Source organism: Aureobasidium subglaciale, assembly GCF_000721755.1.
Source record: "Aureobasidium subglaciale EXF-2481 unplaced genomic scaffold scaffold_30, whole genome shotgun sequence".
In the NCBI taxonomy this organism is placed as follows: Eukaryota; Fungi; Ascomycota; class Dothideomycetes; order Dothideales; family Saccotheciaceae; genus Aureobasidium; species Aureobasidium subglaciale.
This window is the reverse complement of record NW_013566965.1, coordinates 158,323-186,051: the sequence shown is the minus strand read 5'-3', so window position 1 is coordinate 186,051 and position 27,729 is coordinate 158,323. Positions and strand designations below refer to the sequence as shown.

General features: G+C 50.9%; 10 protein-coding genes across 10 annotated transcripts; 5 read left to right on the top strand and 5 right to left on the bottom strand.

The window, feature by feature from the left end:
• Positions 1–257: 257 nt before the first annotated feature.
• On the bottom strand, positions 258–925 carry AUEXF2481DRAFT_69989 (uncharacterized protein; the record flags this gene model as incomplete). The annotated part of the gene is made up of 2 exons (XM_013484411.1): positions 258–665; positions 731–925. The coding sequence occupies 2 exons, from the start codon at positions 923–925 to the stop codon at positions 258–260; spliced, it is 603 nt and encodes a 200-aa protein (XP_013339865.1).
• Positions 926–2,955: 2,030 nt separating this feature from the next.
• On the top strand, positions 2,956–4,365 carry AUEXF2481DRAFT_92214 (uncharacterized protein). The gene is made up of 2 exons (XM_013484430.1): positions 2,956–3,084; positions 3,135–4,365. The coding sequence occupies exons 1-2, from the start codon at positions 2,989–2,991 to the stop codon at positions 4,170–4,172; spliced, it is 1,134 nt and encodes a 377-aa protein (XP_013339884.1). The 5' UTR covers positions 2,956–2,988; the 3' UTR covers positions 4,173–4,365.
• An 892-nt stretch (positions 4,366–5,257) lies between these two features.
• AUEXF2481DRAFT_500878 (uncharacterized protein) lies at positions 5,258–9,463 on the bottom strand. Its single transcript, XM_013484429.1, has 3 exons — positions 9,190–9,463; positions 8,164–8,866; positions 5,258–8,091 (listed from the first exon to the last, which is right to left on the bottom strand). The coding sequence occupies exons 1-3, from the start codon at positions 9,205–9,207 to the stop codon at positions 5,345–5,347; spliced, it is 3,468 nt and encodes a 1,155-aa protein (XP_013339883.1). The 5' UTR covers positions 9,208–9,463; the 3' UTR covers positions 5,258–5,344.
• A 43-nt stretch (positions 9,464–9,506) lies between these two features.
• Positions 9,507–10,573, bottom strand: AUEXF2481DRAFT_500854 (uncharacterized protein). Its single transcript, XM_013484428.1, has 2 exons — positions 10,216–10,573; positions 9,507–10,163 (listed from the first exon to the last, which is right to left on the bottom strand). Exons 1-2 carry the CDS (start codon positions 10,396–10,398, stop codon positions 9,807–9,809), a joined length of 540 nt encoding a protein of 179 aa, XP_013339882.1. The 5' UTR covers positions 10,399–10,573; the 3' UTR covers positions 9,507–9,806.
• On the bottom strand, positions 10,574–11,746 carry AUEXF2481DRAFT_500807 (uncharacterized protein). The gene has a single exon (XM_013484427.1). The coding sequence runs from the start codon at positions 11,373–11,375 to the stop codon at positions 10,749–10,751; it is 627 nt and encodes a 208-aa protein (XP_013339881.1). The 5' UTR covers positions 11,376–11,746; the 3' UTR covers positions 10,574–10,748.
• Positions 11,747–11,840: 94 nt separating this feature from the next.
• AUEXF2481DRAFT_44189 (uncharacterized protein) lies at positions 11,841–14,871 on the top strand. Its single transcript, XM_013484396.1, has 4 exons — positions 11,841–12,892; positions 12,943–13,023; positions 13,076–14,313; positions 14,375–14,871. The coding sequence occupies exons 1-4, from the start codon at positions 12,119–12,121 to the stop codon at positions 14,523–14,525; spliced, it is 2,244 nt and encodes a 747-aa protein (XP_013339850.1). The 5' UTR covers positions 11,841–12,118; the 3' UTR covers positions 14,526–14,871.
• Positions 14,872–15,323: 452 nt separating this feature from the next.
• On the top strand, positions 15,324–17,177 carry AUEXF2481DRAFT_702638 (uncharacterized protein; the record flags this gene model as incomplete). The annotated part of the gene is made up of 4 exons (XM_013484426.1): positions 15,324–15,398; positions 15,457–15,528; positions 15,581–16,066; positions 16,321–17,177. 4 exons carry the CDS (start codon positions 15,324–15,326, stop codon positions 16,870–16,872), a joined length of 1,185 nt encoding a protein of 394 aa, XP_013339880.1. The 3' UTR covers positions 16,873–17,177.
• A 489-nt stretch (positions 17,178–17,666) lies between these two features.
• AUEXF2481DRAFT_69959 (uncharacterized protein) lies at positions 17,667–21,549 on the top strand (the record flags this gene model as incomplete). The annotated part of the gene is made up of 2 exons (XM_013484407.1): positions 17,667–17,997; positions 18,050–21,549. The coding sequence occupies 2 exons, from the start codon at positions 17,667–17,669 to the stop codon at positions 21,547–21,549; spliced, it is 3,831 nt and encodes a 1,276-aa protein (XP_013339861.1).
• Positions 21,550–22,932: 1,383 nt separating this feature from the next.
• AUEXF2481DRAFT_8619 (uncharacterized protein) lies at positions 22,933–23,854 on the top strand (the record flags this gene model as incomplete). The annotated part of the gene is made up of 4 exons (XM_013484360.1): positions 22,933–23,356; positions 23,415–23,486; positions 23,546–23,633; positions 23,728–23,854. The coding sequence occupies 4 exons, from the start codon at positions 22,933–22,935 to the stop codon at positions 23,852–23,854; spliced, it is 711 nt and encodes a 236-aa protein (XP_013339814.1).
• Positions 23,855–25,358: 1,504 nt separating this feature from the next.
• Positions 25,359–27,535, bottom strand: AUEXF2481DRAFT_44185 (uncharacterized protein). Its single transcript, XM_013484395.1, has 2 exons — positions 27,372–27,535; positions 25,359–27,228 (listed from the first exon to the last, which is right to left on the bottom strand). The coding sequence occupies exons 1-2, from the start codon at positions 27,425–27,427 to the stop codon at positions 25,614–25,616; spliced, it is 1,671 nt and encodes a 556-aa protein (XP_013339849.1). The 5' UTR covers positions 27,428–27,535; the 3' UTR covers positions 25,359–25,613.
• Between the last annotated feature and the right edge of the window lie 194 nt (positions 27,536–27,729).

The window sequence follows — 27,729 nt, the reverse complement described above, 5'->3', positions numbered from 1 at the left end:
CACCACAGTTGGAAACCCACATGTGTGAATTGGCACGAGAAGAACGGTCACAGTACTTTTTTGTCAAGGTCGGGAAGTGGAAGAGAAGAAGTCTTGATATCAGAACATGTTCTCATTGGAAACGTAGAAGGTCTGTTTTGGGTATAGGAAGGATTTCCAAGAAAGGTGAGGAAAGGACGACCTCTAAACAACGTGCTTGACCTGTACAAGACATTAGCGCCTGTTCGTGTCCAAGAAGAAGACTCGAGAAAACAGGGCTATGAGCGTACCTCGAAGAAACGCTTGAGCCACCAGACCTGGAAGATGCCCTCGCCAATCAAGACACCGAGCTGGAAGATGCTCCACCACTTGACTCTGGCGTTTGTGCTCTCTGCAGTGTTGCGGTGGGTGCGTTCGCGGACGACAATGTAGCCTTGCTCATCCTTGACTTGCTCCAGCATCTCTGCCAGAATCTTGACTTCCTTCTCCAGAGGATCTTGAGGGGCCTCGCTCTCGGGAACGTAGACGATGCCGTGGACGTTGAAGCTGACTTCCTTTGTGTTTGCGGACCAGTGCTCGTTGCTGAAGCAGTAGAGGTAGCGACCATCCATTCCGGCGGTGAAGCTGTGGTCGCCGCTGCTGACGGAGCGCTCGTGGACTTGGTATGCGTTGGCTGGGTTTTGAATCTGCGGACCCCTGTCAGCTTTTGTTGCCATCACACGAGCATGCGAGCGCGCAATCGTAAACATACCCAGAAGTCAATGTCGAGGTTTCCGCTACCACCAAACTCGCGATCGCCGACCTGGAAGGTGACGGTCATTCTGTCGTCCGAGTGCAGCTCCTCGTGGAAGCATTCGCGCGAGTGCGCCTTCAGCTGGATGTTGTGTGCTGAGCTGACGGCAAAGAGGCCGCAGAGGGCTGCAAAGAGGAAGGAGAGGACGAGCATGTTTGCTGTCTATCGAGAATCGTGACACACAGTTGGGCAATGCTGAATCGACGACAATAATTGTTTGGTCGAGATGTTGCTCCGCTGTCCCTTGAACATGGAGGTGCACGGTCCCCAAACCTCTCGCAGCCCCCCTATTCTCACGAACCGCCTTGCCACTTTCTCAGCAGCTCACATGTAGAGTCGATGACCTGTTGATTCGAGCACCTGAGTAGCTCATAATACTCTGCAGACTGACATGATCTGGGTAATCTGAACTTGTGTGATATCTGTATATTCAAGATAGTAACAATCTGCTTCGGCATACCTTCCCTCCACATTGATTGAAGCTTGCTGCCAATCTTTGTGGCCCGGGCTCAATATCGAACCTCACTCTGTATTACATTCTTCTTGTTCTCTCCTGGAATACCATGTAGACGTTTGCCAACAGCTTGTGTTCGATCTTATCAGAAGGCCTGGAAGGAAAGCTGCTGCGTGAATCCCTACGTCGGACGATCAAGTACTGGTACTCTGTTAAACATGACTCTCTGCAGCACTTCATGTGCTATTGGACAGCTTCTTGGATAAATTTCGACCTCTGGACACTCAAAGAATAAGGTCTCCTTCCGTTGCTGAAAGGGTAACCACCAGCTACACTGGCTGTCCTTGTCATGGCGTGTGGTCTCTGAAACTGGCTTGATAAAAACGACACCAACGAGCGCCTGCTTGTGGTCCTGGTTACTGCTGTGGTTGCACCAATGGCAAACATCCTTTTCTGGTAATGTCTTCCGCTCAAGACATTCATGCTTTGTTGTTTGGGAGATCGGACTCCAGAACTGGTCAGGACGGATGCTTGCGTTGATCGAGACACTCAGGGTGATCCAGGATGCCCAGGAAAGGACTGCGAATGGCTGCTTGTAGGCACAGTGATGTGTCGGATCTATCAACCTTCACGAAGACTTTCAAGACCGCTACGACGATCGAAGATGACAGACTGGAGAGGAAAGACTTACGCCTTGCCCGTTCTGCAGACCGCTATTTGATCAGCCAGATACGCGTGGCGATGAAAACACGTCTTACCACGATTGTAGTGACACACGCACATCGTCAGGGTGTCCGCTGCAGGTCTCGGTTGATGCTGTTGTCGACGGCAAAGCGAACTCTCGTTCGATGATGGCAGTGGTGTCTTATGTCTTCTGGTTGACGCTCTGCTGCAGCGGCACAGCGCAGGTGTTCGCATCAGAGTCGGACTCAATGAGTGTTGGCACATGAAATGAGGAAAGACGGCAACACGACATTGAGCTGAGAGAGGTAGGTCACTCACTGTCATTGCACACACCACTGTACGAAGATACCACTGGCTGCGTGAGTGAGTTATTTTGGTGAGGAAGATCAATTGCTAAGACGACTTTATAACTGAAAAAATCTGCCACCCTTTCCACCTGATCGGAAGGGTGGGGCAGCGGGTTGTCGTCGAAAAGTGTATAGATTACGCTCTGGAGAATCCTTCGGGAAGCCAGGGGCAGCCCATTCTTAACACACAGTTGCGTCCTGCGGGAGGCGTGACTGAGACGTATTCTCGTGGCGAAAAGTGTTCATTCGATACTCTCATGTTCGCGGATTGCTAGCTCCTCCCGGATTTCGTGGTCCTATACCGGCAATTGCTGGCGGAGACGATCAAGGTTACCGTTCATTTTTGGCACTTTTTCCTGATGTGTTATGCCTTGGTACAGGGCGGTTGTTATTTTGATGCAACAAGAGCACACAAAGCACAGGCCCTTGTACATGTGGACTTGAACTCTTTGGTTACAATTGACAGTACGCGATTGATACGCGATTTTGCTGGTAGCCAGTGTTCAAGCCTCGTCAAGAGCAACGCATCACTCACTTCTCTACTCTCTTTCACTCTATCACTTTCCGTCAATTCACTCTCACTCCTCCGACACCAAGTAGAATCTAGATCGTGCCAATGTAAGCTCTGACTTCTTCTCTGCGACCACTCCTGCTTCATCTGGGACTTTCTTTTCTCAGATACTCCTGTCCGTCGTCTCTTCTTGTAGTTTGCAACTTCAGTCAACACTCAAATGGCGCGTTCATCTGACCCAACCCTCCCCATCTCCCTCTTCGACATCTTTCTCGGTTCTGGCCGCACAATTCGCAGAAACTCAGGTCCGCCAGGAGTAAGCACGATGCGCGTTTCCACCATGTCTGAGAATGCTGACTTACGCAGTTACCTCTACTGCAGACCAATTTCCCCGGAAGACTTGAGCTCGTGCAAAGGCGTTCCAAGCCTACCAGTCTCAAGAAGAGCAGGGACGACTCAAAGCCCGCAAGCGCCAAAGGGAGCAATAAAGAAAACAAGCTTAGCAGCAAGAAGAAAGAATTCAAGGCTAGTAGCAAGAAAGACGACGGCAAGCCCGACGCAAAGCCATCCACCCCAAAGGAAGGATCTAAGGTCAAAGCCGCAGACGACAAGAAGGCAGCCGAAGCACCCAAAGTCAGCGCCGACAAGCCACAAGACCACCCAGAAGATCCCATCTTCACTGCCGAAGAAGACGCAAAGATACTAGCCATGGCCGCCGAAGGCAAGAAGATGCCCGAAATCGCAAAAGCCATCGACAAAACCAAAAAGCAAACCGGCAGACGACTCGGAAAACTCAAGACCGATGGCGAAAATGCACAAAAAGCAGCTCTGGACAAGAAAGCCGCCGCCGTGGATAAGAAAAGCAACAAGCCCGCAGAGAAGCAAGTGACAAAAGTCGACAACAAAGACAACGAAACCACAGACCGCAAGTCCAACCGCCTAGAAATGATATTCAAAGGCGAAGTCCCAGCAACCGGCGTACTCCTCGCCGGAAAACTCCAACACTCCCACGCCCACCGTCACTCCGTCCACCACCACATCCACGAGCCAGAACCCCACCACCATCACCACCATGCCCACCGCTCCCACGAGCCCAAAGCCACAAAATCTTCCCGCCACGACTCTGCCCAAGAATCCCGCTCTCGCCCCCGTAAACCATCCCGTCAAGCCACCGTCTCAGTCGTTGGATCCACCCGTACAGCATACACCATCAAAACCATGCCTTCCCTAGCCGAAGACGACATGTTTTCATTTGGCGAGTTGCAAGCTTTGTCCGTGCTGATTAGTAAAGATATGGAAGGGATGTGGCAGCGTGTGGCTGCTGCTTTCTTTGGTATGACTGGAAGAAGAGTTGCTGCTGAGGATATTAGGGAAAAGTTTTCGGGCTTGGAGGAGGAGGGGTAAGAGAGGGTTTATGGGGAAGGTTACTGATGGGAGAAGCTCGGTTGCTTGATCTGGTCTCGCGTGATGGGGATGGGGATGGTTGATGGAAGGCGTGATACGGTATTTCTCGTCTTCCCTTAGAAAGAGCACGTGCATGGTATACAGCAGACACACGATCGTCAAGTCATTAATGGCTCCAATTGATCTCCATGCTCAAAACGAAACTGTCCCTCCCTGACCACATCCGAGTACTTTAATCCTCTGTGTTTCAAGATGCTACCGTCTCAACTGAACGTGTTCTCTACTGATTGCTCTCCACCTCAGTTATCGTCACAAAGCTCTACCCGCTCTGATCAAGACAGCGTAAAATGATAAAATACGACTTGATCGGATCGATGATGTACGAACTTATCAAGGACGAGCGATTCCGAGTGAACATACCGTGCACAAGCGACCGGTCTCACGCCTACTGCCCGGGTCCATGAAAGGATGATGAAGAATAGACGAAAAGAAATCTCACCATAGCATCCGATATGATAGACTTGTTAACAAAACGACATGTACGATTTCACTAAACGACACAAGAGGAAGCAGACCGAGAAATTGAGATACACGCGGCAGTTAAAAAAAAACAATGTCTATGCAGTGTGTGTGGTTTGTGACTAATGAGAAGACTAAAAGTATTACACAGACGCTTTTTTCCGTGTGTGCCTTTTTGAATGCTCGCGCGACGTGAGAAGAAGAAAAAGATGCGATGGTCCCAATTCTTTTAGTTTCCCCGTCAAGCCACCAAAAGAACAAAAAGGGCAGAAGAGGATGAGTAAAGGAATACGGGGATGTAGTGGTAGCGGGGTGAATGTGAGTGATGGTAGTTGTAGAAGTGCGCAAAGGAGACCCAATGTTTTAACAAATTTCGAATCCGCTCAAAACGCTTCGCCCAAAGGAAACTTTAAAGGTTTAGGAAAAAGACAAAAAGGCCGTTCGCTGAACCGGAATGAAAAGAGGTGGTCGCAAAGATGAAGAAAAAGGGGAAAAAGGGAGGGGACATTAGTGGTACAAAGAGGAAAAATCGTTGCCAGCATCTCTCATGCATCATCTCTTGCTGCAAACAAATATGATCCTGGTGCTGTAGGTTGATCAAAGTAAACTGTGTATTGTTGACGACCAAAGAGAAATCACAGGTCGTCTTCTTTTTATGTCATAGCCATGAGACGTAATCGGGCGTTCAGCTCCTCTGTGGGACTGTGTATCCGTTCATCCGAAGTTGTGCGATCGAGAGCATTCGTCGATCGGCGACTTCGACGGTGTATGGTTGGTGAATCAGGAGCTTCTCGTATCCTCCTGCGCACCGATCGGCTTCCATGTGATCCTATACTGCCTCCGATACTTTTCGGGCTGGGGAGGAGATCCTCTGCGTCTCGGATGACCTTCTTGACTCTATCGCGGAGCTCTTGTACGTAGGGGATAATTCGCTTCAGTGTGGCTGTGTCGAAGTGAACCTTATCTCGCTCTCCAGGATTCAGGCCAGCATCGGAAAGTCGCTTCTGTTGCAGCGCTTCTATGACGGAACGAGCGACAGCCTCGGAGTTCTTTCGTGGCCTTCTAGGCGTCGCAGGTGTGACGAAGATGCCGTTATCAGTCCGAGTGGGCGAGACAGAGGCTTCATCACTAAAGAAGTCGAATTCTCCATTTGCTGGAGATTCAGGCAAGCCGAACAAGACAGCGGGCATCAGGTGTTCTGTTGATGGCAGTGCTGGGACTGGCTCATCGAAAGCATCGTAGTTGAAGGACGGCGAAGACGGCGGTGATATTCTCGGGGCGAGGGTTTGTTCGTCAGATTCCTGATCCGCAAGATCAATCATAGCGTCGACTTCGTTCCACATCTTCTCATTGCCCCCGTTGAGGACTTCCAGCATTACAGCTCGCGTTTTGTGTTCCTTCAACTCTTCAATCAATAGACCCCAGTCCCGAAGAAGGCCGATGTTGGCGAGCACGTTGGTCTGTTGATCCCGGATGGATTTCGGTACGAACATCGAGATACCACTATCGAGTCTCTTTTCTTCCGGGGCACTCTCGTCTTCCTCGAAGTCGAAATCCTCATTCCAGTCCTCGGTCACGCCCTTGCTGCCGATGCCCCAGGTGCCAAATTTGTTAGTACCAGTCCGTTTCCCGTCAGCATCCTGGGCAGTTGGTACACTTTGGCTGCGGGTGTGAAGTCCGCTCGGGGCTCGTCGTCCGACTGACCTACTACCACGTGTTTCGGCGTCTTTCTTGCCATGCACAGTCTTAGGGCGAGGAGGTGAACGGCCATTCGGGCTTTTGTCCAGAGGCTGTTGTTCTGACCAGTCGAAAATACTACTGCGAGCGTCTCTGTCCGTGCTTCTGACAGTTGGTCTTTGTGGAGTCGTGTTGGCCGAACTCGAGGCGTGTCCGAGAGGCGATAAAAGGTCTGGAGTTATACCGAGATGGGCAAAGCGATTCTTGACCGGGACTTGAGGCTCATCGTCGTCTTCAGCAAAGGACCACGAGCTTCCTTCATCGTCGTCATCGGTAATGTCTGGAAAGTGTTCAGCATGCTGGCGAAGGTCGGACAGAGAAGGCATCGTAGGTGGCGACGATGGAACATTGATCTGTGCAGGTGAGTCCTTCATGTGAAGCATTGGCGAACTGGCCAAGGATTGCTTTCGAGCAGAGCGAGCTGGTGTGGAAACTGCGTCCTCTTCGTGTATAATGCTGTGTCTTGGCTTGAGTGAATACCCTTGGTCGTGCAGAGGGCCTGTCTGTAGATAGTCTCGAAGCATGGTATGCTTGCCATGAATGTGAAATGGCGGCGAGTCGCCGAAGATTGTTTCTATCGAAGGGCCTCGCCTGCCAGGGCTTGACTTTGGCGCTCGAGTTCGGACAGAATCATGAATGGTGTCGCCTTGGGAATCAAGTCCCTCATCGTCGCCTGACCGGATGTCGCTATCTGAGCCGGTCAGATATGATACAGCGTCGGTGAATTGTTCTGCTTGATGAAAAGGCGATGAAGTTAAAGGTGATGTGTCGAGAGAAATACCATCGTCGCTCTGTGTAGTTAAGTCGCCGACGCGACTAGGTAATGCTGTCGAAGCAGATTGCTTTTCGTGCGATGGTAGTCTAAGATCTATTTCGGTAATTGGGCTGCTGATGGATGGCGATTCTGCAGTTTGTGTGACGCTGTCTAAGTCACGACGTTTCGCGAACGCCTCAGATGGTTCACCTTGAGAGAGGCTTTGCCTGTTGCCCATGCTTGTGGGCGTGTTTGAACGAGCTCGCGCACCCGGTCGGCGATATTTAGCGGCGGGTGCTGCTTTGATTGGGGGTGGTTGCTTCCATATTTGTGGTTCTGCGGGGAGTATGTCGCTGACGGAGAAGGAGCTCGACGCTGACTCGATTCTCGACATTTCGGCGACGTCTTGCCTGTCTAATTCGTCTTCGATGCTTTTACGCTCATCTATTCTCGAGTCGAAAGAGGTGCTTTGGAAATCGACAGTCGCTCGCGAAAGTCGATTCGTTTCAGGGGCGGATGGCCGATTAGATGGGGAATAAAAACGGTCGGCTACCACGACATTTGACACCAGATTCGGATCAGGTACAGGCCCAAAGTCATCCTCAACATGGTTGACAAACTCAATAGGAGCAGTATGGATATTTTCTTTGGCAGACACCAGGACTGGCCGATATTTCCTGTCCGCATACACCCTCTTGATAGGGTTTGGAATGCTAGTTGATGAGCCGCGACGCCGTGTCGATGCTGGCTGTCCTATAGCCTGCACGGGAGCAAAGTAGTTACGCCATTGAACATCGGGCATGGACTCTGGCGTGGGGTCATAAAGAGAGCGTCTGAAAGCGTTCTCAGCTTTCGGAATGATGTTGGTACGTCTTTCTTGCAGGGTGGCACTCCGTTTGTGGCTGGTAGCTGGGCGTCTCAGAGTTGAAATGGGAATTTTAGTGGTCGAGCCGCCGTACGAGGCGGAAGTGGGAACCTTACTGACGGAGGTGGATCGTTTGACAAGTTTGTTCGGGGCTGTGTTGATGGGTGGAGTGTGGCTGGGGATCATCGGGGTAGTGGAGCCCGAGGCTGAAGGAGCGACAGAAATGACGGAAGAATTTGGGCGGGTACTCGAAGACTGCGTCGAGTCGCGCGAAGAAAAGGAAAATCTCTTGAGCCATGACGGCGTCTGGTGTGGAGCGAAGGTGGGAGATACGGGAGGTGAGGGCTCAGCAGCATCTCTGAAGGACGGGGTTGCGCCGCGAGGCATTGTGTGGCCGTCTCTTTTTCTCAGGACCGTTCTGGCATGGTCCGGCGCATTCCTCGGATGGAGAGTGGAGGTCGGTTGTGTGCTCGCAGAGCGGAGGGCCTGGCGAGCAGAAAAGCCAAAGGGAGGGCAGAAGGAGGACGGGGCCGCGTAGGTGTCGACGGTCTGTACCGTGCAGGTTGCCGTCGATGTCATGTCACTCTTTGGCGGAGCAAGCGACGATGCTCTGGAATTGGACCGCGGTCGAGGGAGAGCCGGGTCTCGTGAGGAAGGGATAGAAAGAGGGTGGAGGTGCGAAGAGGACCTATGCGAGTCGGAGCGGCGAGCGAGCTTGTTGGGGAGTTTGTGTTGACGGTCGATTGGGTCGTCGTAGTCGGGACGGGCAAGCACAAAGCCCAGGGCAGACAGGCCAATGCCGGTGCTTGTTGCACAGAGCTGTATAGAATTTGCTGGTCAGTCGGGTGCCGAGCAATCGAGACTGCAAGGAGTATGTGATGGAAGGGACGGTCAACGCTGCATGACGAACTGTGCAGCCGCTTTGCGAAGAGGATTAGGCTTCATGGAGCAAGCGACAGGGGGGAAGTACAAGCAGGTCGCGAGTCCGCAAGTCGCAAGCAGCAGCAGCAGTCAGGGACGACTCGGAGCGGGACAAGATACGACAGGATAGGTAGGGGCAGGGCAACTCATGTAGAGTGGTTATAGCATGGCGGCAGCGGCTGGGGGCATTATAGTGAAAGCGGGTCTCTGGTGCAGCTTACCGTGGGGATCGTTTTCATGCTTTGGCCGATGCCATGCGCCCATCAAGAACACACGCAGACACAGACACAGACTCGGACGCAGCAGTCGCAGGCGCTTTCGGGCGTGGCGGAGGCGTGGACGGCGAAGGAGGCTGGACGGGCTGCTCGACAATGCTCCTCGTCCCGGTCGTCTTCATAGTGGAGTAGGCTCGTCGCTCTACTCGTACTGATCGTTCTCAAGGCCGCAGCGCAAAGCCCCACAATCAAGGCACAGGCACAGACACGACGAAAGGTTGGTCAAGACGGCGGACGGCGAGCACTCGGCGTCGCCTAAACTTCAGGATGCCCGGTTTTTTGTTATGAATGTGATTATGAAGAGGGCTGACCTGCGTTTCAAGCGCCTACCGCTAACCCCTCAGCTCAGACGCCACGACGATTCCGCTGAACGTTCATGCAATGTCCTGCTCTGACTTTAACGGTGCGCCAAACTTTCGCTGAAATGCTCCCGCCCACCACAAGCCTTTCGAGAAGGAATGCCGCTGTCTGCGAGAAATGCTGCTGCTGATGCTGCTGCTGTCGCTGTCAAACTCTGCTCCGAGGACAATGTCAGTCTTGCCAACAATTCCATGCCATCCTCCTTATGCACGCGACCTGCACTTGTCATATCTATTTTTTGCCCTCTCTGTTTCATCTTTGCACTGCACTCTTGTTGTCAATCTCGCTCCTTGCACAGCGCCTTCAACCGTCAAACGCTGTACGACGGCGGTCATTCGCTGCCTGCTGAACACCACCCCTGCTAATAGCAACCAATCTTTACGGCACATAGCTGCTATGATACCTCCCGACCTGCAACGCCGTTTCCTTGTCCATGTAGCTGTATTATGACATTGCTTCGTCCCAGCTCTTGTCCGCTTGCCGTGAACCCGACTTGAAGATCTAATTGACCCTCCGATGCTGAAGTTCCACGCCAGCTTCGTCAAGGTCGAGGAAGCGCAGTGCGTCGTCGACCAACACCCGTGGTTCCAGCCAAAAGCTAACAACCGACATATCCACCACTAAAGCAGCTGCATGCTGATTTGTACCAGCTGCAGGGTGTTTAGCGTTGTCGGTTCCTTTGCAATCCCGGGCAGTGTTGCGTCCACTCGCAGGGGCGTCTTTCCTTAGGCGTTCCACGCAAGCGCTTGGATCATTCGGGGTTGTGTCATCTCTGAACCGCCGTGCGTCGAACATCTGAGATCTGGCATGACGGTGCACATGTACTCATACGACTTGTACGTGTAATTGTATATGCTGAAGCCGAGCCTCATCTTCCATGCATCTACCGCGTGCCTGCGTATGAAGGTGACGCTGAGAAGCCATGCAACGAAGCACCAGAAGATGACACATTCAGCAAGCACTTTGAAACGCTACTCGAAGCATGGCAGAAGGATCACCCGCCTGAGTATCTTCTGGATCGACTCGGCCCGCCTGAGCTGTGGAGTTGAAGGCAACACCCATGATATCGCCTATGTCACCAGCCGTGTGCAGCAGCGGGAAGATGAAGTGCTCGTGTGCATCTTCCAACACGTCAGTTCTGAAAGTTACACAATCTTTTGGACTGGCAAGCAGGGACCAAAGCATCCCTTGAAAGCCACTTTGTAGAAGATCCAAGTGACGACGATTGATCGTACGCAATGGCCCTTCGAGGGAGGTCGGGGAAAAGTGATCTTCAATTTACTGTCGCCAGGCCCGGGGATTTGGTACTGTACATTGACTCTCCCATCTCTGTTCTTGTAGCGTGGCTTGTCTGTGTGAAACGGCACGGTCCCTCTTGTCCTTATGCGCAAGCCCAATCCGGACTTGACGGAGCATGACACCGCTTGGCGAGCCATCAGGTTCGTTTTGACGACGGGGATAAATAGCAGCAGCTTGTCACTTGGTACGGAGTGCTCGGTATGTACAAGGATATGTTGCCGATCAAAAAATACTGGAGAAGAACGCGATCGCCCGCCGTCTGTCTTTGAACCTTCTTCAGTGCAACCTACTGCGTACGTACCTAGCTTTGTGCTCTTCAGAAATAGAAATTCGGATTCAACAAAATTGAACACCTTACTGAAGGTTGCTCGGACAGCAACATGCACAGATACTGCTCGACCCGGAGCACAACTCATCCCACTTTGTATGCAGCTTGCTGATCCGCCCAATCGTATTTTGAGTTTCCGCACCATTTACTTAGGTAGTACAAGCTACCTACTCATGACCATCTGAAGACCAGGAGATCGATCAAGTAAATACTCCTTCTCCGCGGTTGATTGGTCATTGGTGTAAAATAGCTTGATCTCTAGCAACTAAGCAAAGACGGAAGGGACAAACTCGTCGGCTGGCGGTGCTCACTTCTCATGCATGACTGCGGAGATCTGATATCAAGCACAAGCAGGTTCCCTATGTAGCATATGCCAAGTAGAGATACCTTGCGAGCCAGCTTTGGTCAGATTCACATTTTCAGACAGCAAATGGGTGCAAGGTTTCTGTAAGCTAACTCATGTGGACTGCTCTCGGTCTCTGCATTATTCATAGTTTTAGGTCGCTGTTTCAAATTGTGATGTATGCTGAGCATTTATTGCTATAGAGCATTTGATGGCTCGGAAGGTCGGTGGCCGCCTTAGGAGAAGGATGGCGTTGGTTTAAAAGCATAAAACGTTCGTTAGTCTGTACGAGCAGCCGAGTATGAGATTTCTCATCCGCGTCTCGTCCGCGACCGCCCCTCACTGGTTTGACGGACAAGAGCTGGATTAACACGCAAGGGCATTGATTCACCGAATTACGACGCCTTTTCCGTAGAAGCGTGAATTTTGTTTTCTTTCCAAAAAGAATTCAGAGATCCACAACACAAACATAGCGGTGAAGTCCCTACGGCGCCACCCTAACCAAACAGGCAAAAACTCACATCGCTGAACATCTCTGTGATACTATGGAGTCCGAGATCAGAGCCCAGATTCCCGGAATCGACCCTGTCGTGTCCGAGTACTCTGCGGGATATCTCAACCACGCTTCGCAGGCATACAGCGCGGAAGGCGACCCACTGTCTGATGCCGCCGCAGCTGTGACAGCGCTGCTGCTTTCCGCTTCCGGTGACCTGTCTAACCAGAATGCAGCGACAATCCAGAACCTGGTTGAGAAGTTTGTTGCCAGGCTTTCGTCACAATCTATTTCGGATGGCGAGAGACGACAGCAGGCACCTTCTGCTAGGAAGCTAGAGCAGACCATTCAAGTCGGATCGACAAGAAACATCTCATCAACTATTGGCTTGACTGGTGGCGTCAACTTGGAGCACACTGGTAGACAGATCGAATCTCGTGTAGACAAGAAGAAGCTCGAGAAGGCCGAAAAGAAGCTTCGCGCAAAGCAAGACAGGAAGGAGTTCAAGAGCGTCGAGTATGAGGCTTCTAGGCTTTTGGAAAACCCTGACGATGCCGCGTCATACGAAGAGTTCTTCATGAAGGTCAACCCTCTGCAACTTGGCTCTGACAACCAGGGCAAGAGTAAGGACATCAAGGTTGATGGCATTGATATCACCATCGGCGGCAAGAGAATCTTGAGTGACACCAACTTGACTCTGGCCTATGGCCGCAGATATGGTCTGGTTGGACAGAACGGTATCGGTAAATCTACTCTGCTCAGAGCTTTGAGTAAGAGAGAGGTCGCCATTCCTACTCATATTTCCATTCTCCACGTTGAGCAAGAGGTAAGCTTCTCCTCGTACTATGGCCTAGTATCTGGCTAATATATCCATAGATTATGGGAGATGATACTCCTGCCATTCAGGCCGTTCTGGATGCCGATGTCTGGCGCAAGCATTTGCTAAAGGAGCAAGACGTAAGTTTAACACACTTCCTAAACTACGCCCACAAAGCTGACGTGTGCAAAGAAAATCACCAAGGAACTCGCACAGCTGGAGGCCGATCGATCACAAATGGCAGACACATCAGCAGATGCTGCCAAGCTTGATACTCAGCGAGAGGGTCTCGATATCACACTCAGCGACGTCCAGGGCAAGCTTGCCGAGATGGATTCCGACAAAGCAGAGTCTCGTGCTGCCAGTATTCTTGCCGGTCTTGGTTTCTCGCATGAGAGACAACAGTACGCTACCAAGACCTTCTCTGGTGGTTGGCGTATGAGACTGGCACTGGCTCGTGCCCTGTTTTGTGAGCCTGATCTTCTCATGCTCGATGAACCTTCCAACATGTTGGATGTTCCTTCCATTACCTTCTTGTCAAACTACCTGCAAGGCTACCCCAGCACTGTTTTGGTCGTTTCTCACGACAGAGCTTTCTTGAACGAAGTCGCAACAGACATCATCCACCAGCACTCTGAACGTCTCGACTACTACAAGGGTGCCAACTTCGAGTCCTTCTACAACACCAAGGAGGAGAGAAGAAAGGCAGCCAAGAGAGAGTACGAAAAGCAAATGGGCGAGCGTGCACATTTGCAAGCCTTCATCGACAAGTTCCGTTACAACGCGGCAAAATCGTCCGAAGCACAGTCACGTATCAAGAAGCTGGAGAAGATGCCTATTCTGGAGGCACCAGAGAGCGAGTACACCGTCAAGTTCTCATTCCCCGACGTGGAGAAGATGACCCCTCCCATCATTCAGATGAGTGGCGTTTCTTTCGGCTACACTCCCGACAAGCCATTGCTCAAGAATGTTGATCTTGATGTTCAGCTCGACTCACGTATTGGTATCGTTGGTCCCAACGGTGCTGGTAAAACAACAGTACTCAAGCTTCTCATCGGTGCACTACAACCAACCACTGGTCTCATTTCTCAAAACCCTCGTCTGCGTATTGGTTTCTTTGCTCAACATCACGTTGATGCTCTTGACTTGAACATGAGTGCTGTTGGCTTCATGTCCAAGATGTACCATGGTAGAACTGACGAGGAGTACCGTAGGCATCTCGGAGCCTTTGGTATCACCGGCATGACTGGTCTGCAGAAGATGGAGATCCTTTCCGGAGGTCAGAAGTCTCGTGTCGCCTTTGCCATCCTGTCTCTTCAGAACCCTCACATTCTGGTTCTTGATGAGCCTTCTAACCACTTGGATATTGAAGCTATGGATGCTTTGGCTGATGCTCTGAAGAACTTCCAGGGTGGTGTGCTCATGGTCTCGTAAGTTACTCCTACACCAAAATGTCTTCCATCTTGTCCATCTTGCTAACCCGGGGATTAGTCACGACGTGGCCATGTTGTCCAATGTCACCAACAGCTTATGGGTGTGTGATAATGGGGGTGTGCAGCACTTCGACGGCACGGTTGAGCAGTACAAACAGCTGCTTACCAACCAAGCCAACGAAGCGGGAGTCGCCACCACTCATCATTAGTACAAGCACTCATAAGTATCCCATATACCACCTTCGTACCCAATTTTTACACATTGATCCGGATAGTTATCACACCCATGTTCTTATGGGTTGAGCCAGATGCTACTGATACCTCGCACATGATGATTAACTGCAATGTCGCCGTAAAATAAAACGACCATGCCATTGTTTGTCCGAGCGATGATGGCAAATTTAACATATGCATACAGAACCAGTTCTCCCCCGTATGTCAACACTAATAAATATCGCTCCATTAGGAGAACCATGCAGCAATATTATATAAGCGATTCGGCTCAGCGTTTCTCTATTATACCATGTATTCAAAAGCATAGTTTCATGCGTTTGCATTTCATGCCACCAGGAGTGTACGATTACCTGGCTTGAGCTAACGGCATGATCTTGTGAAAGTTTCGTGAATATGAAGATCTCGATTGCAATGGTAAGATGGCATTACATGCTACGAGTTCCTTCCGCATTAGGTAATTTCGGCAAAGTCCGGCACAGCTCACAGCAGAAAAAAACGAGACGCCCAGCGCCAGCGCATGTCGCACCCCTCAGCATCCCACTTCCACCTCCTCTAACTCTCTCTCTTCCACACATACATTTTCTCGGGGTCGGCCAGTCACAGCCCACTCCTTTATAGCTGCGACCATTTCCTCCGCACTCGCACCTCTCCTCTTCCTTTCTCGAGTATCCGCAGCAGGCCCTGCGTTTGCGACAGCTCACCTGCGCTTCTGTTGGTCGGCAAACACCAAAGCTCAAAGCTTCACTCTAGTCCGAACATACGCACGAGGAAGAATGCCTCCCAAGAAGGTCGTCAAGGAGGAGAAGATCCCTTTGGGTCGTCCCGGAAACAACCTGAAGAGTGGTATCGTATGTAGGGATTAGTCCGCCGACGTGGCCACAAAGCTCTTGCTAACACCAATTGCAGGTTGGTCTGGCTAATGTCGGCAAATCTACCCTCTTCCAGGCCATCACCAAGTGTTCGCTTGGTAACCCTGCTGTGCGTCTACTCGCTCTCACCCCAATGCTTCCTTCACTGACTCTTGCTGCAGAACTTTCCTTACGCCACCATCGACCCCGAAGAGTCTCGTGTCATTGTCCCCGATGATCGTTATGACTGGCTTTGCGAGCACTACAACCCCAAGTCGAGAGTCCCTGCTCACTTGACCATCTACGATATCGCTGGTCTGACTCGTGGTGCCTCTACCGGTGCCGGTCTCGGTAACGCTTTCTTGTCTCACATTCGCGCTGTCGATGCCATCTTCCAGGTCGTCAGATGTTTCGACGATGCTGAGATCATCCACGTCGAGGGTGACGTCGACCCCGTCCGCGATCTCGAGATCATCAGCGAGGAGCTCCGTATCAAGGATATCGAGTTCACCGAGAAGGCTCTGGAGGCCCTGGGCAAGCAGACCCGCCGTGGAGGTCAATCTCTTGAGATGAAGAAGCTCAAGGAGGAAGAGGCCACCGTCGGAAAGATTCTCGCCCTTCTCAAGGATGGCAAGGACATTCGTCACCAGCACTGGACTCCCAAGGAGGTACGTTACCCTGCCGCTACTCACCCCTCCTCAATGCACACCGCACACCACCGCCCCTACAATGATGATCCAACTTTTATACCCAGCTCTCAGAATAACGGTTCACCGGAGAAAGGCTTAACCTGTTGGGATTGGACCCAACAGGGAGCTGGATCCAGAACTCTTTTGCTGTCAAGTCCCTTCTGAAACACACATCAACTCTCACCTTCTATGTCACCTTGATCTTGCTGTTCAACGACTAACAAAGATAACAGGTCGAGGTCATCAACCCTCTCTTCCTTCTTACCGCCAAGCCCGTCGTCTACCTGACCAACCTCAGCGAGAGAGACTACCTTCGCCAGAAGAACAAGCACTTGCCCAAGGTTGTTGAGTGGATCAAGACCAACTCTCCTGGAGAGCCCATTCTTCCCATCTCCATCGCCCTCGAGGAGCGTCTCTCTCGTATCGAGACCGAGGCTGAGGTTGAGGAGGAGTGCAAGAAGATTGGTGGCAAGTCTGCCCTGCCCAAGTGTGTCACCACTATGCGCAAGGCTCTTGACCTTGGCTGCTTCTTCACCACCGGTACCGATGAGGTCCGCCAATGGACTATCCGCAACGGTACCAAGGCCCCTCAAGCTGCTGGTGTCATCCACGGCGACTTCGAGAAGACTTTCATCCAAGCTATTGTGTACAACTTCAACCTCCTCAAGGAGTTGAAGACCGAAGCCGAGATCAAGGCCCAAGGAAAGATTATGACCAAGGGCAAGGACTACGTCGTCGAGGATGGTGACATTGTGCTCATCAAGGCTGGTGCCGCCAAGGCCTAAGCATGAAGCCAATGATGATTTGATGCTTTGATGCTCAAAGTCGTGGGACGAAAGATGAGTGGAATTGCCTTGGTCGCTCTCGAGGCATCCTGTTTCTACTTTACTGGTTGCCAGTAAAACATTACTAGCGTTGACTGAATAGGTTGGCGCAGAAGCAGCTTGCTGCGAAGAGTGATACCCGGCCACATTTTAGGCCAGCACATATAAACGGGGCAGCTTGATATAAGTCGCAGACTCGGCCCATGCCCCGTTAGCATATGCTTGATAATGAAAAGTAAATGACTTTAACATGATGAATATTCTTGAACCATCTCCAGTCCGCAGTGACTTGTAAGTGTAATATGGAACATCTCATGAATGATCGAAGAGGAAGTTTGAAGCTCCAAAATGCCATGTGAGTGATGATTGATCCTAGGGGATTCGCCGACATAGCCTGTAATTGCGTATGCGCGTATGCTCATCTGAGGACTAGCTGGCATGCTCTAGGCCATGTGGAGGAGGGTATTAGTGAAGGTGGGAGCCTTGCGGGCAGAATGAGATTCCGGATGGCCGGTGACGTGTGAGCCGCAGTCACATGTTGGACTTCTGTCGAGGCAGAGAAGTCTAGGCATGCCGCAAGCAACAAGTCAGACTAAGTTCCAACGACGTTTGGAACAGCCGAGACGTGGGACAAGCGCAGTCAACGAGTCGCTTTCCAGAGACGAACAGTATACGCATACGAGACCGACCATCGCAGCCCAGCTGTGGGCGCATCTCGCATCCAACCCTGCCATGATCCAGCAACGACCGATTGAATGCACCCTCTAAACCCCTTCCTGCGGGCCTTCTTCAGAAGCACCCTCCCCTCGCAGTGCCTCCCCGTAAACCACCACATCCTCCTGGTCCCGACGACAGAATCGCTCTTCCAGGGCCGCGACCGCGAGACAACTGCGCCTTATGCCGACCTTGCCGTATCGGAAGATTTCCTGTCCAGCCATGTCATTCGTATACCTGGAGGCATACCCCCAGGCACAACTTCCAAAGATGGAGCCAACATCCGGGAATCCAAAGGCAAGGCCAAGCAGTACAACACACTCAATGGCCGGACCGTAGTGGTCAAGGATACCTACGTCTACAGCAACAAGGGTGCGCATACACCTCTCGACTACACTCCCACTGAGCTGACGCCGTCGCATAGGTTTCAAGAGCTTGACCCAGGCTCAACTGTTGACCGACGCCCTCTTCTGCCCGGACATGCCCGAAGCCCAGCAATGGCTCATATACTATATCTCAAGACCACTGGTAGGCTCCTACGACCCCGTTCGCATCATACCCGCCACTATCAAGACAGCTGCCCAACGTGCCGCAGACAAGCCAAAACCTATCACGCCCTCGGCAGCGGACGTCAAGAAGAAGGACATCGCTTCGTTTACCGAACTTTTGACCGCTTTCCCCCTGATCGCTCGACAGCTGCAGAACGGCCTGGATAGAACACTCAAGGAATTCGCGGCACGATTCGAAGGCCCCGTGCCCAACAAGTCATCACGAGCTCCATCCGTGAGTTCGCAAAGATCCGATTACTCTTCTACCTCGTTGGAAAGTTCTTTGGCCTCGCTCAGATCTTCGATCGCTGGAAGCGATAGTAGTATCCGCCTCTCATCACTGGTTATCGAACCAGAAGAAGACTCTATGCGATTTGCTCTGGAGAGTGCGACTACGGCTGCGATCGATCTATTTCAAGGGGTCGACAGGCAGCAGCTATCTTTACTTGGCGCCACAACCGATTTGTCCGGTCCAGTAGTTGAACGCATGATCGAACGCCATGTCGCTGAGCAATTGCACGAATCCATCTTGTTTCCTCGAATATGTAACATCCGCCGCTCCGAGGATCTTGAGCTTGAACATCGTCTGCGGAAAATGGCCAACATCGATGTTGCTCAGGTCGGCATACCTATAGAGGATGGTATGAGAGGGAAACGAGATATGGCACTTCGCATCGACAGAGCTGTCGGGATATTCAAGAAAATGGGCGTAGCAGGCAGTCCACAAGAGATGCTCGAGGTACTACTTGAGACAGCAAAGACCGTTACAGCGACCCCGGCCACCAACACAGGAAAGCCAGAGATGCGACCGGATGGCACATCTGAGAAGCCGACCATCGCTATGACCATCAACGCCGACGTACTAGTTTCCATGCTGCTGATCGTTGTCATCAGGAGTTCCGTGCGATATCTGCACGCGAGGCTATCTTATATGAGACACTTCGTGTTTATCGATGATGTCGATAGTGGAGAAATGGGCTATGTATTGAGCACCTTCGAAGCCGTACTGGTTTATCTTTCCCGAGATTCGGACGCCCTACGGATCGCCGCCAGGAAAAATGCGCGGCTTTGGAAAGCAACAAGAAACGGCAATATGCCGGACTTACGGAACATACTCCAGCCTGACGCTCCGTGGATTGCTGGCGGCCAGGTCATCGAAGAAGCGCCATCATCGGAGGAGAGCTTCAGGGACCAAGATGCGTCGAGCCTTAGTTCACGATTGACCAGCGTGAATCTTGAGCGAGAGCAGCAGCTTTCAATGCCCAGCGGCGATTTCGCTGCTGTTGGCGGGTCACTGGCCCATGTTTTTCCTTTCCAAAAGCCGCCTACACCACCTCCTGAGGCCAACCAGCCCAAACGAAAGCGTGTGACGATGGCGAGCTTCCGCAGTGCATCTGTATCATCTGGGTACTCGTCACCATCCCGGTCTAGATCTAAGAGTATCGACTCCACACTGAGTGCCGCCTCGATGGGGGACAGCTCCCTGGATAAAGTTTCGCAATCCCAAGGACTGGGCGGAGACTCAATCTTAATGATGGCCGTTGAGAACGGACAACTCGCATCACTGGAATATCTGCTGAGCCTCGATCGATTCTTCCCCATCGAATTCGTATTGGAAGACTGCAATAATGAAGGAGTGACGTTGCTCATTGCTGCTGTTCAGGGTGACGACAAGAATCTGACCAATCTCTTGCTGAATCACATCATCCGGAACGCTCCATCCGATGCCACTCTACGATCCTACTTTGTTCGTCAAGACAGCAAAGGAAGAACTTTCGCTCACTATCTTTTCAACCAGCCACATCTCATGGAAATTGTTGGCGAGATGCTGCCATGGCGGCTGAAAGACAAGAACGGACAAACCCCATTGTTTGCGTTATGCAGGTCCTACGATCACCAAGAGTATCGATGGATGGTCGAGACTGCCTTGACTCTTGCCACAAACGATCAACCAGATCAAGAACCCTTGCACCTTGCAGATCATATAGACAACAAGGGTAACACTCTACTACACATCGTCAACGATCCTCATCTCACAGCAAGGCTTCTCCGCCACTGCGACTCAGACGTCAATGCGGCGAACGACAAACGCTTCACTCCGCTGATGATGGCGAGCAAATACGGTAGACTCGACTTGGTTCGAACATTTTTCGGTGATGCTCGAGTGGACCTGCAAGTCAAAGACATCAGAGGTTTGACCGCTGTCGAGCTCGCGAAAGATGATGAAGTTAGGAACCGAATTGACGATCTGGTGCTGCTTTCGACACGACCTGCGGCAGATGGACGTATCACTTCTGTTGTTCGTTCCTTCTTTGTGGAAGACGCCACCGTGCGACTGGTGCTGAAGTCTGGTGGCCCGAATCCAAATGGCACAATCACAGTCACTACCTGTCGTCGTTCCGTTGCAGATTTTGAGCATCTTGCCAAGTGGCTGTCGATCGAACAACCCGCGTCGTGGATACCGACGCACTTCAATCTGACGTCCCCATTCTTGATACCTTCTAAGCCATCAAGAGCAGTGTTGCGTGACATCCAGCTTCGTCTCGATGCTTTCTTGCAATGCCTGCTGACACACTCCACTTTCTCCACTCATGAGATGGTGTGGGAGTTCTTCCTCGTTCCAGACATCGATCCTGCCATGTTGGCCGAGCGTGCCAAACACAAGGCTGAAATTCGAGTCGAAAATGTTCGGGATGACTACGATCCTATTACAGACACGCGAGAAGTCGAGTCTTTCGTGTCTCATGCCAAAGAGCAACTTCGTGGTGTGTCTCATGCTGTCAAGTCGCTCATCAGACGCACCAATGCACAGCGTATGCTGAACTCTGATCTATATGATGCGCGCCTGCTAAATAACACCGGCATCACGACCCTTCAATTCCTTCCACGAAAGTACCCCATAGCATTCGACAGGTACACCAAAACTTTGGCACCATCTGAATCCGATCCTCTCACAAGCTTCTACTACTCTCTCCACTCAATAGCAAACTCGTCAACAGCAGTCCTCGTAGCTCTCGGGCGACCAACAAATCTCATCGGCAGCATGAACCAAGCCAGGAGAAACATTGAAAGAGCTCTCGGATCTCTCAACAGGCAATCCCGTTGGACACCAAATATAGGACTGTTTGACGAAACCAGGCGGTCGATTGCGGCTGAAGCCGAAGAAAAGGCGACGAAAGCTCAAAGCGAGCTTGATGCTCTCGGTAGCGAATTGCGCTATACCCAACAAACAGTCGCGGCCGAGCTGGCCGGTTGGCAAGAACAGCACGTCAAGTTTGGCAAACAAATGCTGAGGGATCTAGCGAAGGGTATGGTTGTCAAAGAAAAGGCCAGGCTGGAGAGTATGAAGCGAGCTCTCAGAGAGTTGCAAAGGTGAAGAAGACAAGCATGGTATGTGTTGTTGCATTGGCGTTTCTTTTCTCTAAAGAACATCGGATCGTTCTGTTGTACTTCTCTTTTCTTTCTAGGCAGGCACTCGTGGCTTCAAAGGCGTTGGCAGACCAGTGTAGCATTAGCAGGGCTTTGGATCGAAGCCTGACGAACACGATTTGAATTGTTGATCTAGACTTTACAGGCTCTTTGACCGTGGTATCGTAGATCTCGTGAGGATGTTGACGTCCTCCTCCTTTGGTAGTGTTCTTGTTTGTCGTTTTCTGCGGCTGACAGCACATTAGAGTCGCTTTGGTGTACCTGTTGCCGAACAGCAAGACTCTGTTGTTCCCCCATCACATACTGGGTCCAGCGTGGTAGTTGCCTGACCTCGCAACTTAGCCTCGTTCTCGTCTTCCCGATCAGGTTGTGTCTCGATACTGACTGAAGCCTCGGGGCCCTCTCAAGGAAAGTCGTTTGAGTGTTGTCGTCGAACTGTAGGACAGGAATGCTTCATTCAGTCTCTGATCGACGCCGTTGTCGACTTTGTAGTCTTGTAGGTGTCCTCCTCCTCTCGTTGTGTAGATCCGTACCGTCCATTGAGGCTGACCAAAGACTTCTCGCAGTGTAAGACATTCTCTTCGAGCAATAAGGCGAGGCTGGTCCAGCTGTCGCTGTGCTAAGCCGGGTCCTATGGATGTGGTGAAGATCTGAACGTCCTTTACTGTCCTCGTCGAAGTGGGTCGTCGTACTAGGAGCTCACGCAGAGATTCCAAGTGCATCTATGGTGTCACAAGTCGTCGATGAGCTCTAAGACATGGTTTATCAGCAATCAAAGAGCCGAAACGGGCTGTACACATCGTGTAGGCCTCAACATCCCTCGCCCCTGTCGTAGGGGCAGATCACCGGTGTTTGAGCACAAGCAAAGACCTCAATCGTATCTGCAAAGTCAGACTTCTTCGGCGAGCATCAAAACGAGATAGTGCAGCGATCAATGGGCTGGCCACAGGCTGTAGGTGTCGTATAGTCATGGCAAGTCTTCGCCCTGGTCATGCCAGAGGACCATCGCTCTCTACGCACGTCAAAAGACTTGAAACCCACTCAGAAGGTCATCTACATCGAAGAGCCACTATACGGGGTAGCTCCTTCCGTTCCGGTCGTGATGATGTCGCCGTCTTGGGCATGGACCGCCTCTTGCTTAGTCGTCGAGTCTCGGCAGCTGTCCACGCTCAAATCCTTCCTTTACGCCAGTCCCCTGCCTTCCCTTCTTTCATCCATCATCGTCCTTTTACACGTCTATCTTACGTGTTTCTTCCTTCTATCTGTTCATCACACTCTGTCTAGACGTGTGACAAGTCTCTGCGCTCTTTCCATCACCCATACACTCAAGATGCCTCCCAAGAGAGCTAAGAAGGGTTCCTCAGCCCAGATCAAGGCTGCCATTGCCAACACTCAGGCTGGTGTCGATCAGTCTACCCAGCAGCAGAACGTCCAGCCTGATGCTGAGACTCAAGTTGACAATGACACGCAGCACGATGATGGTGTTCAGTCAAGCGCTCATGCCAGCAGCTCCCACAGCAACATTGCTGACGGCGCAATGTCTTCCACTGCTGATGAAGCTCCTGCTCCTACACCCGATACTGAGATCTCTGATGTTAATGTCAATGATGCTGAGCCTGAGTCTGAGCCTATCCAGAAGACTGTCGCAAGAAAGTCAACTGCTGGAAAAGCAGTGCCCAGCGTGAACGCCGATGGCAAGAGAAAGAAGAAACGCAAGAACGACCCTACCAACTTTACGGCGTACATTCACAAGGGTTTGTCTTTCTCTCTTTCTCCCTACCTGATATACGTGACTGACTGACGCTCTTCTAGTGCTCAAGCAGCTTGACCGCGATGGAACCATCACTACTTCTGCCATGCAGATCATGAATGATCTCATCAAGGGTAAGTGCTGCTCTGATCTATCACCCGTGTTTTACCATTCCATCTGACATCACTCGTAGATCTCTGTATGCGCCTTGCAGAGCTTGCGTCCGATCTGTGCAAGAAACAGAAGAGGCCCACTTTGTCTGCTCACGACTTCCAGACAGCGTAAGTGTCCAAGTCTCTATGCCCCTGCTTCATCTTTCAGTCCATCATTTCTGTCATCTGTCATGTACTTTCGAGCTGACTTCTCCTTCTACAGTACGAAGCTCATCCTCCCAAGCGGTCTGGGCAAAGAGGCTCACATCGAAGGCAGCAAGTCTCTGCACGTCTACAACAAGGCCGTCAAGGCTGACCAGGCCAAGAGGGAGTCGAGAAAGAAGACTTGAAGCTTCTTCGATCGAGAACGACCTATACGGCATGCATATGCATGCGATACACGACTTCTACGACATGATGGAAACACCATCGATTGCTGATGACGACCTCTGATGTATGAGATGATGATGGAACAAGGAATTGCTTGTTCGATTGCTGTTGGATGATGACACGCTATGAAAGAATGACTCTTATGTTGCTGGAGATTTACTGGACTGATCGAAGACACATCATGTAACATTGCTTTGCTATTCAAACATACAATCAAGGACAAACGATTAGCTCATATTCCAATGCTCCAAACGTGAGTTACTTGTGTACTATGCCTAATGACACAATGAAACTGTTTACCTCAATTAATTTGCCTCACCTTCCTCTTCTCCCCCCAACCACTACCGCTCGTCGCGCTGGTCCCCATACCAAGGTATTCTCGTGCTCCAACTATCAGTACCTCAATTCGTTCTTCTCACGGTCTCAAAGGCAATGGTCTCCTCGCTAACCAGGTCACAAACGCAAACAACGGCAATGCATTACCACGAGAATATCCACAAACCACAAAACATCGAAATCTCTGATACTCGTCAAGGGATTCCACTTTCCAATCTACTTACGAGCAAGAGAGATTATGCTCCCCTTAATGGTGTACCTGGGGGAGGGGCGATTGGAGCACAGCAGATGTGGAGAATATATCTGCCTTCTACCTTTTACCTTTTGACCTCGAACATGTTTACTGTAATGATGCAGGATACTTATCAACACCACTTCCTGCACTCTCGAGAGCTCGCTTGTACTATCTTCCCTTGTTGACCTCTGCATCGTCGTCTGGTATCGATTGGCAGCGAGATACTTGAGGAAACACGACAGAACCAACAAGCCATGATGTTCATCCGCAGCCCGGATGGCTCTTTGCTGATTGTAGAGTGTTGTGGCAAAGAAAAGTTTAGATGGTATTAAGGTGGTATGTTTTATAACGCTCATTGGACGGGGTACATGATGTGAAAGTCTTTGAATGTCGATGATGTGATGTTTTTTACTGTAAAGTGTCGTTTTTATGTCAGATGTACTGGGGGGGTTTTGTTTAAGGGAATGTATATCTTTGGATATTTTCTTTTTTCTTTTTTCGCCATCTACTTTATTCAGGGATTAGGTGGTACTGTTAATTACAACTTGAAGGATCTGTGTATTATATGTTGTATAACACGAAGATATCCGCGGCACTCATTAAACACTGCAAGGAATGAGAATGTCATACTTTTACATTCATAAGGGGTAGTATATCGATTTCTCATATTACGAACTTGGCTTTTGTTCTCTGATATTCATGCTTTTCTGAACAATATGGGTGGCGAGGAGAAGAACTGTTGAGGAGGTTGCTCTGTCAGACGAATTTCTCTGTCTCGAAGGTACACAGCGAAGCGTTTGGCGTCAGTGACTGTTTCATACAGAGTTGGACTCTCCGGCGTAGAGGTATGTGGATGGGTAGATCCTTAAATGAGGCCAGAGTGATGGATCAGTGGCATAGAAGACAAGAGAAATAGAGTCAGAGGTATGAAGCCTGTGCTAAGTTGTTGTTAGTGCCCTGATATAAATCTCCTTAGGGGAGTCTATCTCTGACATATCTGTACAAACGCAGGGTAACGTTCGACCGAGCAGTACATGTCAAGCAGGTTAGCCACCTCTTTCACACTCCACAAACAACGTCTCCCAGATTTGAAAACATTATGCGTTTCTACAGCACCCTTCTAGAGTCTACAATTACCGTCGAGAAGATCAGAGTACATCGACCTTGATACCCCAGCCATCTCTTCCTCCAACCCAGTTTTTCTTCTTTCCAGCCTTTTCAATCTTGTCCATTTCATCCTCGACAATAGAGTTCAAAGATCTGCCCGCCTGGTCTTGTGTCTTGAGCACCAGAGTCTTTTCCCCTTTCTTCGAAACACCCCAACTGGCTCCCAACGTCATTGCACCCTGGCCTTTTCCAGAAGGATACACAGCGCCAATCAAAGCACCCACACGACCCAGATATCTAGCCCACCAAGCACTCTCAGCTCCTGCTAGTGCTTGCATGGAGTGGAAAAAGGAAATGTCTGTAGGAGGCAGGTCTTTGAGTCCTCCCCAGCGTTCGCAGAGTAAGAGGCAGAGGAGAGCACGTTCGTCGTGGGAGAGTCCGTGTGCTGAGGCTAGGATGCCGGTGCTTGTGCTGCGTAAAGCGGCTGCGGCGCGGATATCCTTTGGGTGAGAGGAGAAATGGCCAGAGAGGTTTGCGAATGCTGTTAGAATAGGTGTAGAGATGGGAGAGATGTTGGGCGGGATGGCGGTGAGGAGTAGTTGGGCATAGTGTGGCGATGAAGGGGAAGCGTGTGCAGAGGTGGCGACAACCACTGGAGATTGTTGGCGTATGTCGACTGGGAGAGAGGAGAAGAGATAGCCTTCTCTGACACCACCTTGACAGAACCGTACTTCTTTGATGTGAGGTAGGGCTTCCGAGAGTGCCGTGACCAAGAATGCGACTGCCGGAACTTGGCTTGCTCGTCGTTGAGAGACTCTGAAGATTGCAGCGTCTTCATCTGAGTCGACATCCATAGCTGCAGCTTCAACAGCACCAGTATCCAGAAAGTCGCCCCTAGTCGTACGAAACCCATTGATGACGGGAATAGGGTACGGCGATACCTTATGCTGACTCATGAGCACAAACCCCCAACCACGAAATCCACCTCCAGAGAGATACAAAGCATACCCACCCTCCCTCTTCGCCAACTCCGTCAACTCATCAGGAACACTCAGACTTTCAAACGCCTGCTTGATAGCCCCCTTGACCTCCTCTGCAAATTCCCTCTTCTTGTTTCCTCCTTGCCTTTCAGCTTCCACAAGACGCCTACTCAATGCCGCAGCACCAAACGGCATACTGACAGCACCCCTCTCTGGCATCTTGATCTCTCCAGTCTTGGCATCACTGATCAGCCACGTCAACTGAGTGGATCCGCCACCAAGATCCATAACCAATCCCTTCACCTCCCCCAAACTAGTCGCAACCCCCAATGCGCCAACTTTACCCTCATCCTCTTTAGCCAACAGTCTAACTTCCCAACCCGTAGCTTGCTTGATGCTAGCTCTGAAGACTTCAGAATTCACTGCTGTTCTAGTAGCTTCAGTGGCCAGGATATTGATGTTTTTGTCCGGGACGTTGAAATCGGTACAGGTGCGTTTGAAGTGTACTAGTTTGTCGATTACTTTGGCGATTGTATGTTCGGGGATAGGGACACGGTCGCCAGAGGAAGAATATTGAGCATCGTAGAGTGAGATTCCAGCGCGAGAGGTGTAGAGTGTCGGTAAAATCCTCGTTGTTGGTGGTGAGAGGTCGGTGATGGAGAAGCGGATGCCGTTGCTGTTGGATTGTAATGTTACGTTAGTATGCAATTTCGAGTTGTCATTCGGTCCTCCTTTTGCGGAGGAATCCGTTATAGTTTTTCTGTGATTTGTACGGTCTAATCTCTCAAAGTGAAAATTGATGGAGGGGGTTTTTTCTACCTTCCCATGTCAACCAAGCCATGGAGATGCTCAGGGTTAGGCGAGCTCAACGCCATCTTTTGTTGTTGAGCTGTTCGGACTGCTGTAGATGGTGCACGATTCAAGCGAAACCAAGCACTCGATGCAACTCTTCTTTTTCTTGTAGTGAAGGCTTGTTTTTGCAAGTGCGAATTTGGTCGGACAAAGTCGCGAAAATAATCGAGGCTTGCTCGAATTACCAGCCACCTGTTTGCGATGACGTAGCCAAATAGATTGCTGCACAAAAACACCAAGATCAATGCAGGACAAACAGAATGAACGGGCTGTGATGATTAACTTAAATCGGTGTGCTATAAATTACAATACGGTTCGTTCTGTT

Bases quoted from the DNA above. Each gene is read 5' to 3' on its own strand.
- AUEXF2481DRAFT_92214 (XM_013484430.1), top strand. From the start codon at position 2,989: ATGGCGCGTTCATCTGACCCAACCCTCCCCATCTCCCTCTTCGACATC. The intron at 3,085-3,134 runs GTAAGCACGATG...TGACTTACGCAG, and splicing joins GAAACTCAGGTCCGCCAGGA to TTACCTCTACTGCAGACCAA.
- AUEXF2481DRAFT_500878 (XM_013484429.1), bottom strand. The intron at 8,092-8,163 runs GTAAGGTTCCCA...TGAGACGCCCAG, and splicing joins CAAACGATCCACCTCCGTCA to CTACCAGCCACAAACGGAGT.
- AUEXF2481DRAFT_500854 (XM_013484428.1), bottom strand. From the start codon at position 10,398: ATGTTCGACGCACGGCGGTTCAGAGATGACACAACCCCGAATGATCCA. The intron at 10,164-10,215 runs ATGTCGGTTGTT...TCGACGACGCAC, and splicing joins CAGCTGCTTTAGTGGTGGAT to TGCGCTTCCTCGACCTTGAC.
- AUEXF2481DRAFT_500807 (XM_013484427.1), bottom strand. From the start codon at position 11,375: ATGGTGCGGAAACTCAAAATACGATTGGGCGGATCAGCAAGCTGCATA.
- AUEXF2481DRAFT_44189 (XM_013484396.1), top strand. From the start codon at position 12,119: ATGGAGTCCGAGATCAGAGCCCAGATTCCCGGAATCGACCCTGTCGTG. The intron at 12,893-12,942 runs GTAAGCTTCTCC...ATATATCCATAG, and splicing joins TTCTCCACGTTGAGCAAGAG to ATTATGGGAGATGATACTCC. The intron at 13,024-13,075 runs GTAAGTTTAACA...ACGTGTGCAAAG, and splicing joins ATTTGCTAAAGGAGCAAGAC to AAAATCACCAAGGAACTCGC.
- AUEXF2481DRAFT_44185 (XM_013484395.1), bottom strand. From the start codon at position 27,427: ATGGCGTTGAGCTCGCCTAACCCTGAGCATCTCCATGGCTTGGTTGAC. The intron at 27,229-27,371 runs GTAGAAAAAACC...ACAATCCAACAG, and splicing joins GGCTTGGTTGACATGGGAAG to CAACGGCATCCGCTTCTCCA.